The 15,073-nt window shown below is 50.6% G+C and overlaps 1 protein-coding gene across 1 annotated transcript; it reads left to right on the top strand.

Annotated features, from left to right (window-relative positions):
• Window positions 1–466: 466 nt before the first annotated feature.
• Window positions 467–13,155, top strand: LOC114793737 (tumor necrosis factor receptor superfamily member 16-like). Its single transcript, XM_028985869.1, has 6 exons — window positions 467–628; window positions 1,884–2,049; window positions 4,342–4,704; window positions 8,057–8,276; window positions 8,556–8,731; window positions 12,920–13,155. Exons 1-6 carry the CDS (start codon window positions 584–586, stop codon window positions 13,153–13,155), a joined length of 1,206 nt encoding a protein of 401 aa, XP_028841702.1. The 5' UTR covers window positions 467–583.
• The last annotated feature ends 1,918 nt before the right edge of the window (window positions 13,156–15,073 follow it).

The following is a 15,073-nucleotide window of genomic DNA, read 5'->3' as shown; positions in this document are numbered from 1 at the left end:
TCAGGGAATGTAGAACCTGCATTCACACACGTCTGCAGTCCTGTGTGTGTGTGTGTGTGTGTGTGTGTGTACGAGGGGGGAGGGGTATCATGGGATATCAATAAAGAGGCATCTGAACATGATAATCCTCAGCCCTCCTCCAGAAAAGATGCGATGACACGTGGACATCATCATCAGAGAGAGAGAGAGAGAGAGAGAGAGAGAGACCCCGCACCAGTAGCGCCCCCTGGCGGTTCATGGTCCTGCAGGAAATGAATGAAGCTGCTGAACCGACCTGCGAGAACATATGCAGATATGAAACTAAAGAAATGAGAATGAAATACTGAATACTGAAATTAATTATTCATTTCCCACCGAAAAGAGTGGTGGAGAGAGCGAGAGAGAGCGAGAGAGAGAGCGAGAGAGGCTGCGTAACCAGCCCAACTCGTCTGTTCCGCACACACACACACACTCACACACACACACACACACTCCGCGCAGAGGGCAGGCGGGCAGGCGGCGTGCACGACTCTCTCCACCGCAGTGCATTGCGGGTCCAGCTCGGGTCAGGCTGCCGCGCCGGAGCTCCTGACCGGGCTGGAGGATGCGCACCATGGACTCCGTGGCGCTGGTGCTGGTGCTGGTGATGGTGAGTTCCTCTTCATCTTCGTGCCGGCGAGGAGAGCAGGTGGCGCCGGGAAAAGTTCCAAGGAACCGATTATTCCACCAACTTTCTCATAAATGTCATAACGTTAAAAATTAGTAATTACAGGAAGGTCGGGGTTTCAGGCCAGTTCCTCCTGCATGGGATGGATGGGATCCTGAACGTGTCTTTACTGTGTGTGTGTGTGGGAAGTTGAGATGTTAAAGTCCAGTTGTGAAGTTCTGGAGAAGTATGTGTGTGTGTGGATGCACCGTGGAGCCAATTTTAATTGAAAGTGCAGTGAATGGCACAAGACACTAGACAGGAGACAAGGGATGGAGTGTGTGGCCAATACTCCCCTCCACACACACAAAAAGAAGAAGTGATGGAGGAGCGAGAGAGCGCGGGAGACGAGGAGGAAGTGCGAGTGAAAGGATGGAAGTGGAGGGCAGAGGGGGAGGAATGGAGCTGAAGAACAGAACGCATCTGTTCCTGAACGAGAGCGGCGAGAGGGTGTCACAGAGTCCGGGACGAGAAGCGGGACAGAGAGCACGTTGATCGCCGAGCCCGGACTCTTCTCCTGGTTCTGGTGCGCAGCTGAACAAGGACGAGCGAGAGGCTCTCCTGAAGACCACCCTCCATCCTGCAGCCATTTTCCAACAAAGAGATCATGTGTGTGTGGAGCTGCTAATAAGTCCTCCAGAAACCATAAACACGTTCCTCCAACGCAGAGACATTAGGTCAGAGTGTTTACACGTGTGTGTGTGTGTGTGTGTGTCCATGCATGGGTGTTAACTGCTCCTCAAGTGCTCATAAAGCCACGTGGTTCTTCTGGGGGGAACGGGTGGGTTTTAGGGATGTTATGGTGAAGAGGGGCTTCCTGTTTCAGGGCTCAGATGAGTGTGTGTGTGTGTGTGTGTGTGTGTGTGTTCACGTTTTTGTCTTCTGTAAGTTGTTCTGACTCGGACTCAGTAATGGTCCCACTGACAGCTCAGCATTAGCAGCTGTTGTGTGGTGAGGGTCTCATGTTACGGACCCTCTTGTCCTGAACCGCACCCTCTTATGGGGACTAGGTTCGGTACCGCAGGTTCTACACGGTTCTCAGCACACTCACGGCACCCATGAACATGCGCTGAACTTCCTCAACCTGAAGCCCCTGAAGGCCGTTTTCCACCGTGATGAATTACTAGGAGAGGTGGTGGCAGGTGAGGGCGGAGCAGGGCGGGGTCTGACTGTAGGTGCTCCTCTCCTCCACTCCCAGGTGGTGTTGGCGGGGGGATCGAAGCTGGACTGGGCGGGGCCAGAAGAACCGTGTGAGTCTGGACAGTTCACCGCCAGTGGCGACTGCTGCGAAGAGTGCCCACCCGGCGAGGGCGTCGTCGTGCCCTGCGGCGCCAAGCAGACCATCTGTGGACAGTGCATGGACAGTGAGTATTCAGGAGAACACACACACAAAGGTGCAGAGAAATGTCCCACGAGTGAGTTCTAACTAGAACCTCACATCAGGGATAAAGCTGATGTTCACACTGAAACATGTCACACCATCAGATGCATCCATCAGATATCAGGAGGATCTTCACGCCCAGCGTGTTCCTTTCAGACGCATTCATGGTGAAAGTGCTGGAGTTGTAATGTCTGAAGGTACTGAGCATGCGGTGGACACGCCCATTTGCCCCGCAGCTCTTCGCAACGGTGGATTCCAGGCGCATCAGCTGACTGCTGTTTGTTTTGTTGCAGAACACACACACACACACACAGATGTACACGGTTTACGTTTATTACAGGTACGTTTTGGTGAAGTTAGCAGGGTTCGAAGCGAAAATTTGCGTGTTTCAGGGACACAGGCCCTTATAATTAAAACCCTCAGTTTCAGCCGGAGAACACGTGCTGTCCCCAAACAGCAAAATGTCCCCACAGTGTGGTTGCGTAACCGTGTGCGGCATCTGTGTTCCCACACAGGGCATATGCAAATCAGGGGAGGCAGGGTGGAAAAGTGGGAGGAAGTGGGAAATTAGAGCGAGTAGCAGGATATTTATGGGGGAAGGTGACCAGTTAACCAGTCGGGAGGGTCTGGAGACCTCACACGGGAACCACAGCAGATCATTGACGTGTTCTTCACTAATAATTAGGAGTTATGGTTCTCCGGCCGATTTCGATCTCGAGCCTGGCACAAGTTCTCTTCTGAAGAACTGTTTTCTTCTCTAGAACATTCTTCGTGTAGAAGCAGGACTCCGCAGGGTGGGGTAGAGCCGAGTTTAGATCTTTATTTTCGGTACGAAGTGCCTGATGTACGTATAGAGTGTGAAGCGGAGCTGAAGACGGACGCATGAATATTTTACACCCTGAAAATAACTCACTTCCTCGGACTTCCTGTTTGTCTGTGAATACATGGCAGGTCGTGTGGGGACCCCTTTTCCTCCAGTGACCCCCGTCTAGTCCCTGGACAAATCGATTACTTTCCTGGACGATCCACACACACACACACACACACACACACACCTGTCCCACTTGGTCTAGACACTCATGGATGTCAGCAGGTCCTGAAATATTTATCCTATCCAGTTCCCTCTCACTGTTCGGGGTCGCTGCAGCTTCTCCAGAAATATCCTCCTGTGCTGATCTGAGGTCAGCAGATGCAGCGTCTCGCTCGTCATGACCGCCGTACTCCTCAGTGAAGATGAAGTTAGCGCTGGAGCTCCGGGATGTAGACGGAATTAAAAAGAAGATGCTGATCCTGAAGAAGCAGAAAAACCACACATGCATTATTCATGCGGTGATGGTGAGGAAGGCTGGAAGCTCCAGCAGGTGGGAATTTTATGTGGGAATTTTGCACGAGATGAACCGTTGCTAATGATAATTTACTAAATTAAAGCATCAATGCTGTAATTTTTACATGGTGGGGGTATGTTTTAAAAATGAATATGTCGTATACGCACATGAAAAAAGTCCTAACAGGTCTTAGAACCAGAAGATAGTGTTTGATGCATCCATGGGTGGAACTCAGTTCTGCGTCCTGGAAGAGGCCAGAATAGAAATTACAGCCTTTCAAATGATGTCTTAATGATGTAGTAAAGAAAGTCATTTTGGAAACTATTTTTAGGCCACATGGCCCCGCCCTAATAGAAATCATTGGACCCCCCCCCCTGCACCTCCAGTGACCCTTGACCTCTAAAACCCCGCAGAAAAAGGTCCTTGTCAGCTTGATTCGCCCCAGTCGTCTCGTCCCCGTGTTTATGTGTGTCCCGTGTCTCGGTTCCTCTGCTGGTTCTCGTTGTTGTGTTGTTGGTTATGAGGTCGGCACCGTTTGTTCTGTCCGGTTCTACCACATTCTGCCCGTACAGAACCACGTCACCTTTTATAAGTGGTGCAATCAGTGCATCTGTGTGTGTGTGTGTGTGTGTGTGTGTGTGTGTTGGGATATAGCTGGAGGGACTTTCACACTAGAAAGAATGGCTGCCATCTGGTGTACACACACACACACACACACACACAGATATATACATGATACTGACAAACACACGCACAAATAATCCCATAAACACCCCGGAAATATATTTATCACCACGGAAACAAACCCTGACTCAGCCGCTAACATTTCCCATCACAGCGCAACAAGAGGTGACCTCGTCTGGTCAGAGGTCAGGGGTCACCCCTCTCCGGCCGCACGCACACATGGGACACGCCCCCACGCTAACGCCAGCTCCTCTTGTGTCCTGCAGGTGAGACGTTCTCGGAGGCGTCCAGCCACACGGAGACGTGCCAGCCCTGCACTCAGTGCACCGGTCTCATGCGCATGCACACGCCCTGCACCGACACCAACGACGCCCTGTGCGTCTGCGACTACGGCTACTTCCTGAACTGGGTGACGCAGGCGTGCGAGCCGTGCACCGTGTGTCCCCCCGGCCAGGGCGTGCTGTCGGCCTGCCAGTACGACCAGGACAGCGTGTGCGAGCCCTGCCTGGACCAGACCTTCTCCGACCAGGAGAGCTCGCTGGACCCCTGCCTGCCCTGCAACATCTGTGAGGAGGAGACCGAGATCCTGCTGCGGAGCTGCACCCCCACCAGCGACGCGATCTGCCACGGTGAGTGCTGGCCGTCTCTCACACACACACACACACACACACACACACACACACACACACACACACACACACACACACACACACCAGGGAACCCAGCAACACCTTCTGCATCATCTGGATGCCTGGAGAATAGAACTCATAGAACACAGAACCACCTAACATCAATGTCAAAGAGCTTCTCGCTACAACTCTAATCCCAGAGTTTACCTCAACTCAGCGAGTTCAGAGGTCAAAAGGGGTCACATCCACATGTGTCTGTACTAACTGTGAGGTCAGAGGTCACGCTGCAGAGCCTGGCTAGATGAAGAGGTGAAAGGGCAGCAAAGGCAGTGGCACGAGACAACATAATCCCCCATAAGTCCCTGTCACAGCAATGCCACAAGGTTAGAAGATTACCCATAATGCACTATTGTGTGGAGCAGTGGTAATAAATTCAACTCAGTAGAGTCTGAATATTGGATGGTAGAACATTCTGCTGCTCTGATGTTCTTCATTTATTGTCCAATCCTAGTTTGTCTTGTATTGGACCCAGTCAGTGTCATGTTTGACTGGGTGGAGGTGGGTGGGGTCGGTTTAATGAAGGAGGAGGGGCGTGTTTGACAGGGTGGAGGCGGGTGGGGTTGGTTGGCTGCAGGAGGAGGGGTGTGTTTGACAGGGTGGAGGTGGGTGGGGTTAGTTTGATGAAGGAGGAGGGGCGTGTTTGACAGGGTGGAGGTGGGTGGGGTTATTGATGCAGGAGAGGGTGGTTGAGGGTGGAGTGGTGGGTTAGTTTGATGAAGGAGGAGGGGCGTGTTTGACAGGGTGGAGGTGGGTGGGGTTAGTTTGATGAAGGAGGAGGGGTGTGTTTGACTGGGTGGAGGTGGGTGGGGTCGGTTTAATGAAGGAGGAGGGGCGTGTTTGACAGGGTGGAGGCGGGTGGGGTTGGTTGGCTGCAGGAGGAGGGGCGTGTTTGACAGGGTGGAGGTGGGTGGGGTTAGTTTGATGAAGGAGGAGGGGCGTGTTTGACAGGGTGGAGGTGGGTGGGGTTAGTTTGATGAAGGGGCGGAGCGTGTTTGACAGGGTGGAGGTGGGTGGCGGCGTCTGTGACTAATGCAGAATGTGCGTGGCTGGCGGTGCGGCACAAAGACGAACAGTGTCACTGCGGGGCCGACGACATCACATGACCAGAACCTCACCGCTACCGCCGCCCACTTCTTCTGTCCCGCCCCCACTCACGTTTCCTGAGGGCCAGGCAGCCAAATTGACCTTTAGCGCAACTTCCTGTCAATGCAACGCACACACACACACACACACACACACACACACACACAAACAGCTTTTACTCGAACATAAATGGGCACAGACAGACAGACAGGTTTGAAAACCCGAGCTGCAGAGGTGCCACTGAGGTCCCCTTGATGAAGGTCCCGTCCCCACGCACTGCTCTCCGTGGCACCTGTCATGTTGCCCACTGCTCACCAAGGGTGATGGTTAAATACAGAGGACACGTTTCACTGCATCACCGTTTGCTGTGCTGCTGTGTATCACAATGACCATCACTTCACTTTCACTCTGGTTTGATTTCTAGTCGACCAGAAACAGACTGCAGGGTGTGATGTGGAGGACAGGAGCATCATGGGCCTAAAAAAGCAGCCAAAGAAATGAGACAGAAAATGAGAAGAAAGGGAGGACAGAAACTGATCTGAGCAAATGGAACAGGGAGAGATGATCACACACACACACACACACACACACACACACACACACGATTAGAGGTATGCAGCAGATGTGCTGTGCTGGTCTCTGCTGAGGGTCGATAAGAGAGCTGAAGTTACACTCACACTCGGGTTACATAGCATGACCTCCACACACACACACACACACACACACACACACACACACACTCCACTACTGCCACCGCTGTCTCACACAGCAAAACCAATTCTCACTGCACTACAACACACACACACACACACACACATACACTCCTGCAGGACCGTGTCTGTGGGACTGGATCGTCTGCAACTTGAAGGACGAACATCCAACCTGCCAAAAGGGCGTGGTCTGTAGGAGCCCGCTTTCAACCCCGCCGCCGCCGTGTGTGTGTGTGTGTGTGTAAATGTGAGCTGGACGCGTTACAAACCTCATTTCTGCTCACACAGTAGTGACGAGCCAAGCTGATGAGTATCACACTCACGTGTGCGGTGTGTGCGGTGTGTACGGGGTGTACGGGGTGTACGGGGTGTACGGTGTGTGCGGTGTGAGAGGGTGGCTGATAAAGACCGTAAATCCGGAGACCCTCCGTTACATCATCTTCAAGGCCGTCCCCTCGCCGAAGCAGAGAGATCTGGCAGCTTCTCCTCATCAAGAGGTCAACTCTACTGGACGATGATGTAATGCGACCGCTGGCCCCGCCCACTGTTCTCGCCGTTACCCGTCGGACCTGGACACAGCTGACAACGTGGCTCTTTCACCAGAGCTCAGCAGGTTCACGTCTCCAAACGCTGATCTGAGGAGAATTAAACCCAACTGGACATGAACGCGGTGGGGAGGGAAGCGGGAAAACAGATCGGTGGAGAGGACGCTGCCCGGTGATGGAGCTCGAGCTGGGTGGGGTTCAGGAGATAAAGAGACAGGAGTGAACATCATAACGTGTATGACCATAAACGTGGCCCTCCACCAGATTCTTCTCATTTAAAAGGTCTCTTTTGTGGTTGGAGGTTTTCATGGTTTCTCTGGTGGAATATGGTTCTGATCTGAACAGGACTTGCTGGTTGAGGTGTGGGTTTTTAATTCTTCTGTTTCTTCTGGCCATGCACGTGGTCATCACAGACTGTGTGCCTGACATCATCACACAAAAGCCTGGCCACTTCCAGAAATTCCAGAAATTCTCAGAAGGTCCGTGGAGGATGCTGGACTAACGGCGGATGAGAAGATGTCTGTTAGGGGTTAAATATTTCATATTTGCTGATGGAAGGGACAGCATTCCAGTGCTGTGTGCTAAAGCTGCGGTGCACAGAACGTCTAGACTGACTTCACATCCATAATTGGGGTAATGAGGGTGTGGAAGCAATCAAACAATTATCATGGGCGGAGCCCAGCGGCGTCTGAACTAACAATCCGGATTTATCCTGCTGCCAGCTGCTCTTCAAATGAGAGGAGAAATTTCTGTTGAAGATCTGATTTCACGCTCATCATGCTTCATAAAAGTTTACGAATGAAATCCAGCAATTTCCAGCAATCAGGCTTCACAGATAAATTATGCAGAATTGCCCCAATATCACAGTCACTTACATCTACAGTCAAGTTAAAGCGATTTTTTTGTTGCTCTAGTAACTTCTTGTTCTCGCCCTCTCCCCCGCTGCTGGAAAAGATCCTAACCGGCCTCCCACGGAACCCCACAGCCCATCAGCGCCGACCTTCACTCTGTTGGATGGCTCCTGGAGCCCCACCCCTGGGGAGGAGCTGACCACGGCCTACCCGAGCTCCCCCCGCTTCATCGGGCTCGGCTTCAACGAGAACCTCATCCCCATCTACTGCTCCATACTGGCGGCCGTGGTGGTGGGACTGCTGGCCTATATCGTGTTCAAGAGGTGAGGCGGACCGGGACGAGGGGGACGAGGGGGACGAGGAGCAGATGGAGGTTCAGGAAAATGTGTGGAGACGTGGTGAAATATTCAGATGTCTTGCTAGAGGGAAAGCTATTGACCCACTTACACACACACACACACACACACACACACACACATCTGAAAGACCATACACACTTCACACTGGTCACCTCGTTATCACCTAAACTCTGTCAAAGACGAGACAAAGCTCAGCGCTGGACATTTATTAACGTGCAACTGAAACACTGTTTTCTGCATCAGGTGGAACAGCTGCAAACAAAACAAACAGGCGGCCAACAACCGCGCAGCAACAGCCAATCAGACGCCTTCGCCAGAGGGAGAGAAGCTCCACAGCGACAGCGGGATCTCCGTGGACAGTCAGAGTCTCCCGGAGCAGCTTGCGGCACAGGCGCAGTCCCGCGTACCTGAGCAGATCGGTAAGAGAGCGTCCGACTAACCAGAGTCCACCTCACGACATCTCCAGTCTATACCATCATATCATCATCATAATCTGTAAATCCATACAATACACCATAATACGTCTCACACCACCATAATCTCAGTCTATACCATCATATCATCATCATCATAATCTGTAAATCCATACAATACACCATAATACGTCTCACACCACCATAATCTCAGTCTATACCATCATATCATCATCATCATCATAATCTGTAAATCCATACAATACACCATAATACGTCTCACACCACCATAATCTCAGTCTATACCATCATATCATCATCATCATAATCTGTAAATCCATACAATACACCATAATACGTCTCACACCACCGTAATCTCAGTCTATACCATCATATCATCATCATAATCTGTAAATCCATACAATACACCATAATACATCTCACACCACCATAATCTCAGTCTATACCATCATATCATCATCATCATAATCTGTAAATCCATACAATACACCATAATACGTCTCACACCACCATAATCTCAGTCTATACCATCATATCATCATCATAATCTTTAAATCCATACAATACACCATAATACGTCTCACACCACCATAATCTCAGTCTATACCATCATATCATCATCATCATCATAATCTGTAAATCCATACAATACACCATAATACGTCTCACACCACCATAATCTCAGTCTATACCATCATATCATCATCATCATCATAATCTGTAAATCCATACAATACACCATAATACGTCTCACACTACCATTATAAAATAAATATAGACTAAATATAGTCTAGATTTTACTGATAACAACAACAGTAATAATAATAGTTTGAACAGGATCATACAAGGTGTGTTTTTTTAATTCCCTTCTGTAACTTGACTTTCTTTTCCTGTCATACGGTAAATAAGATTTATAAGAACAGATCCAAAATGTAAAGAACAGATCCAAAATGTAAGGAACAGATCGGGTCGGAATGCAGGATTCCGATTGGACACCATTAGATGGGGGAGTTTTTTCGCTGTGGAGTAATAAAAAGGATGAAAATGTGCTCCTCAGTAAACAGCTGAACAGAGAGAGAGAGACGGCGAAGCTCTCAGCAGGAGGGAGAGGTGCATGATGGGAAACGAGGGGTGAATTGTGATGATGAAGTGGATGAGGAGTGCAGTGACCTTTAGAGAGGAGGCCCAGGAACGAGAAGAGGGGACACACACTCTGCTCTCACGCTGAACACGGTAGAACGTTCTCCCACACGGACTCCCTCTGAAACAGAAGGGCGGACAGGAAGGGAGCCTGGTGCAGAGAGTAGAACAGCAGAGAAACCTGGTGAGACTGATGAGACCTGCAGAACGGTTCTCCGTCTCCATGTGTTCTGGGACAGACCCGCTGTGCAGACTGTTCCTGCTGAGAGAACATTCTGGTACCACATCTGAAAACGTCCCAAAAACACAACACAACAAAGCAGGGGAACCTTCGGTTCTGAGCCAAGTACCAGAGGTTCAAGATCCACTTCTGGCTCCTGCTCCGCTGTTTGGTACTAACACATTGCATGTGAGAGTAAAAAAAAACAAGCAGATCCTTGGAGGACCCAGCCCCGCCCACCATGAAATTCATACGTATATGCTGTTGATACGGGCCAGCGGGGGCCTGGCGGTTAAGGAAGTGGCCCCGTAATCAGAAGGTTGCTGGTTCGAATCCCGCTCTGCCAAGTTGCCACCGAGGTCCCCTTGATGAAGGTCCCGTCCCCACACGCTGCTCCCCGGGCGCTTGTCATGGTGCCCACTGCCACCAAGGGTGACGGTTAAATACAGAGGACACGTTTCACCGTGTCACCGTGTGCTGTGCTGCAGTGTTTCACTGTGACAATCACTTCACTTCCACTAAACCACGTGTTCAAATGTCGTCCACGTTTTATAATCTACATATCTGTCATTCAGCAGGATTCTTTTTTGTGGCGCAGCAGTGAACCACAATCCCAGGGTTTCGCCGCAGAACGCGCGATTGGCTGCACCTGCATGTCTCCGCCCCTTAAAGGCCACAGGCCTGCTGCAATTGGCTCATTAGCGGGTGCCGTGTGACGGATGCCAGACCCGACCCAATCAGCCGGGCTCCCCGGGGGCTGCAGGAGTAGCCATTAATGGGTGCTAATTAGCAGCGACTTCCCTGCTGCACTAACGAGGGGCTCGTTAACGTCTGTACAGTAAAAAGGAGGGAACCAAACCGGAGCCGTGATTCGCTGGAAATGACAGAACGTCCAGGGGCGGCCAGCTACTGGTGACCAATGACCAACATTCTGGGCGGAGCCGATTCTTTTTGACTTCATCCTGTGAGTCCTCTGTGTGGAAATAATAAGCGTTCATCTCGTGCTTAGTACCGGACTGATGGAACGTGGACAGATGCAGACGAAGGAGAAGCAGCTTCTTTTCAGAGACATCGTCTCCTGCACCCTGATCCCCAGTCTAATAAGCATTGATTGCAATCTCACTAAACGTCCCCTGGCATCCACGATGGGGGCGGGGGACCTGGAGTGAGACGTTCCACACAGTTACCCCCCCTTTTAACTCAACAAAGACAGTCGTCTCATGGCTCCATGTCTCAAGCGATTAGTCCAATGCTGGGGGCGGAGCCCTATAGATCAGCAAATGGGGAGAATGTCCATTAGTAGGTGCGCTTATTGAATGGATAACTTGATGTGGGGTCTAATGATACGTCCTTGAAATGATCTGGATTTGAACATGGAAAACGGTGCTGTGGATCCTAAATGGGATACACATGGAGAAGTATTCCACTGGGATCCCCACGTGCTTGGAAGTGTGGAGAAGGAACCCGCTGGCTGGAAATGGCCACCGAGATTTCCATGAGGGATAAGGCCGCCTTCCGCAAGATCCTGTAGAAGCACATCAGAACACATCATCACATGATATCTCCTGGTGCACAAAAGACACATTTATCAGGACACTTTTTAATCCGCGAAGCATCTCGGCGCTCGCGGACTTGTGGCCCGGCCGCTGTTCTGGGCGCGATGAGCAAATCTCTCGTTATGTGAACTTCAACCTCGCGTCAAACGCGGCCACTCTGCGTCCCACACATCCGGCCATGCTGGTGGACTCACTCCCCTCCGCTGGCCATGAGCTGAAAGGCCTGCCTGTCAGCGTCCGCGGGTCGGAGGTCAAGTCCGCATGAGACGCAGCTAGGAACACAAAGAACAGGCCGGCGGGGCGGCGGAACACAAGCCGCCATTCAGACGCGTTTGTATGAAGTCGAACTGTTTATTAGAAAAAACTTGTTTTTAGACAAGATGGACGAATTTTGACCGAATTCATTCTATAACGTTAAAAGCCCCATAAATCCGGTTCCATCACAATGTGCATCTGTAAGTGACCTACATCATTCCGTGTGCAGGCAGTGGGGTTTAAACCACAGTACTAGGTGGGGTGGTACTAAACGTGGTACTAAACGTGGTACTCTGAACCAGAAGAACATATTGTGTCCCCGAGGAAGATAAATGTCTGATAAAGGGCGTAAATGTACATTTTTATTACCGTTATGCTATTGAATATCGTATTGAATAATAATGTGTGTGTCTGTGTTCGTATTGATCTATGGTTGATAAAATTCAGCAGTGCTGAACAAGCATCATGTTGAGGTCACCACTGATAGAAAAATAAAAAGGAGAGCGAGTGAGACCTGTAGTCTCCGAATGTCCCCGCAAGAAGCTCGATGCCACAGTGACGCACTGATCAGGACACAAAACGGAAACTCAAAAGCTCTTTTAAAAAAGCCCTTCTGCATTCCAGCAGCGTTTCCATGGCGCCCTACAATTGACAACAGATTGAGGGTTGGTGGGTTGAGCGGGGTGTTTGTCTCTCTTTCTCAATCTCATAATGGCTGCAGTCAGCTCGGGTGGGAGGGGCGTGGAGACCGCGGGGATGCGCTGGCGTTTGAGGCTCAGCTGGTGTGAAATCCAGGCTTCATTATTCCTGTCCTCCGCACCGCGGCGGCCAGCCACCCCACTTTACTGATCAAGTAATCATCAGGCCATTGACTAGGTGAATAGTTCCCGAGTGCTGGGCTGGAGAACATCTGCCGCGTTCCATCTGCTCCAGATTCAGCAGAACAAGGTCTGGTGTGGCCCATAATCGTGAAAACGTTCTTCCTTCTTTCTCTCTCTGCAGTGGTGAGGGTGGATGGGGGGGTCCAGCCCGAATCCCCCCCCTCCGCAGGCCTGAGGAGGAGGAAGAGGACGAGGATGAGGAGGCAGCTGAGCAACAGATGTGGGCGGGCAGGTTGTGGGGTTGCTATGGGAACCAGGGACCTGGGATGTGCTGGACGTGGTCCCAGCAGGAACTACAATCCCAGTGTGGACCTTCAGGGAGGGACGTGGACATGGGCCGGTCCAACCTGCCAGTGACCAGAACGTCACCACAGGGACCCGACACGCCCTGTTACTCTGTATACATAATCACATAAAACTACTAACACTATTACCCCAGCGGGCTTCCAGTATAGCAAGAGGAACCCAGGCAGACGCTGCCAAACCATCTTGAGGAACGTCTCCTTCACCCTTACCCACCCCACCAAGAGCTCTGAGATCTGGGATAAGCTGAGTAGCTCCAGCGTTAAGAGCCTCTACAGACCCACAGACTCCATCAAGGACCATCCTTTACACTCTGGGTCATCTGGCGGTGCAGACGGGAGAGCTGATCGGCTGTGGTTCAGCATCTTCTCCACGTTCCCATTCTCACTCTCAGAAGGCCGCTCTTCTGTATGGCTGCATTGCGTGTTAGCGCTCATTTCAGCTCAGAAAGTTCCAGATGATTTCTTCTGTTTCGATGTAATAAGTTCAGAATCAGTGTTTGGTGCAGATCGGTAGGAGCCCACGACCTGCTTTAATCATAGTTCTAACGTCACACATGGAGAATGGAATATTACATTAGCGTTCTGGTAGACTAATGATGGTTTGTAGTATTTGCAACTGGTTGTAGGAGTTTAAAATTTGTTATATTGGGTTCTGGTTGCTTGATAAGTGTATAGCCAAGTTCTGGATTCTTCACCTGTGAGATGAAGACAGCAGGTCCAGGGTTCTTCTCCTCAGATCACGCCATGTTCTTCATTTACCACACACTTCAAAAAGCAGCAGTTTGTGGCGAGATGAATCATGTTTGAAATTGTGAAGGACACCGGTGCCTGTGGTCCATTAGGCTCTTCAGTGTGGTTTAGGTTACGCGGCTCGATCAGAAGTTCTGTGGCTGCGTCCAGTACAAAGAGGCATCGGTAACATGGCGGGAAAGTGCTGAATCATCGCCCCTGGCCTTACCGTAAACGGGCAGGAATGTCATCAGAAGGTGACGCTCGGGAGAACCAGGAAGGCTGCTGCACCAGTGATGGGTTCCTTCCACACAGCGCTAATGTGTCTGCTGCTCGGAGGAACATGAGAGGCATTAGTGAGATGTTCCTGTCAGACAGGTAGTAATTACTGCTGACTTCCATCTTCACTTACCGGGAGAGCCTCTCCTGGGGTTGGGCTCTCCAGCACCACACGCAACGTCCTCGCCATAATGTTCTCAGCGTAGAGACGCTGGCCTGCGTGCTGCAGCAACATCTCGCCACCATCTGCACCAGCAGATGCAGCCACATGTTAACCTGTGTATAGCGGATATGTGGTGAACTGTGTGTGTGTGTGTGTGTGAGGAGGTCGTGCTCCATCATCATCATCATCATCCATCCAATGATGCCGGAAACGAGACGAAATCTTCATTTTCCCACCCTAACCCAGGACCAACATGACAATGTACACAAAATAAACCCACCATAATAAAATATATCGCCACCAACATGCGGTGTACCAATTCACATTCTTCTTCTTCTTCTTCTTCTCCACTTTTATCTTGTTAGATGAAATATGTAGAGAAAGTGCCTTTTTATTACTGTTTTTAACTGAAGGTTCAGGCTGTACGCCATCACCTGTAATCCCGTAGAAAGTGAAACGGGACTCTGTCTGGAACAGGCACGCTCGGCCTTTCCCGCCCACATGTTGCGCATTTTGCGAAGCATTCCGAGCGAGAGCCCGAGCAGAACGCTTTTCATCTGCGCTGGTATGTGCGCCGAGCTGCGCTGGGGATCTCATTTGGGTTTTTTTTTTTTTTTTTTTTGTCTGTACAATTATGCCATAATGCCGTAAGACGAAATTCAGGAAACCCTGTGTGAAGCTGATCCCTTTGTTGTGGGAACATTATAGCACTTATAATATCACTCTCCATAAATATTGTCTGTCTTCTGCCTGACTTTCCTTTTAAAAATCCTGGGAAAAGGCAGACTGGACATGAACC

This window comes from Denticeps clupeoides, chromosome 7 (genome assembly GCF_900700375.1).
Source record: "Denticeps clupeoides chromosome 7, fDenClu1.1, whole genome shotgun sequence".
Taxonomy (NCBI): Eukaryota; Metazoa; Chordata; class Actinopteri; order Clupeiformes; family Denticipitidae; genus Denticeps; species Denticeps clupeoides.
The sequence above is the reverse complement of the archived record's forward strand: the minus strand, read 5'-3'. Positions and strand labels throughout refer to the sequence as shown.

Excerpts from the sequence above, each read along its gene's own strand:
- LOC114793737 (XM_028985869.1), top strand. The coding sequence starts at position 584 with ATGCGCACCATGGACTCCGTGGCGCTGGTGCTGGTGCTGGTGATG. Across the intron at positions 629-1,883 it reads TGGTGCTGGTGCTGGTGATG|GTGGTGTTGGCGGGGGGATC; the intron begins GTGAGTTCCTCT and ends CTCCACTCCCAG. Across the intron at positions 2,050-4,341 it reads CTGTGGACAGTGCATGGACA|GTGAGACGTTCTCGGAGGCG; the intron begins GTGAGTATTCAG and ends TGTGTCCTGCAG.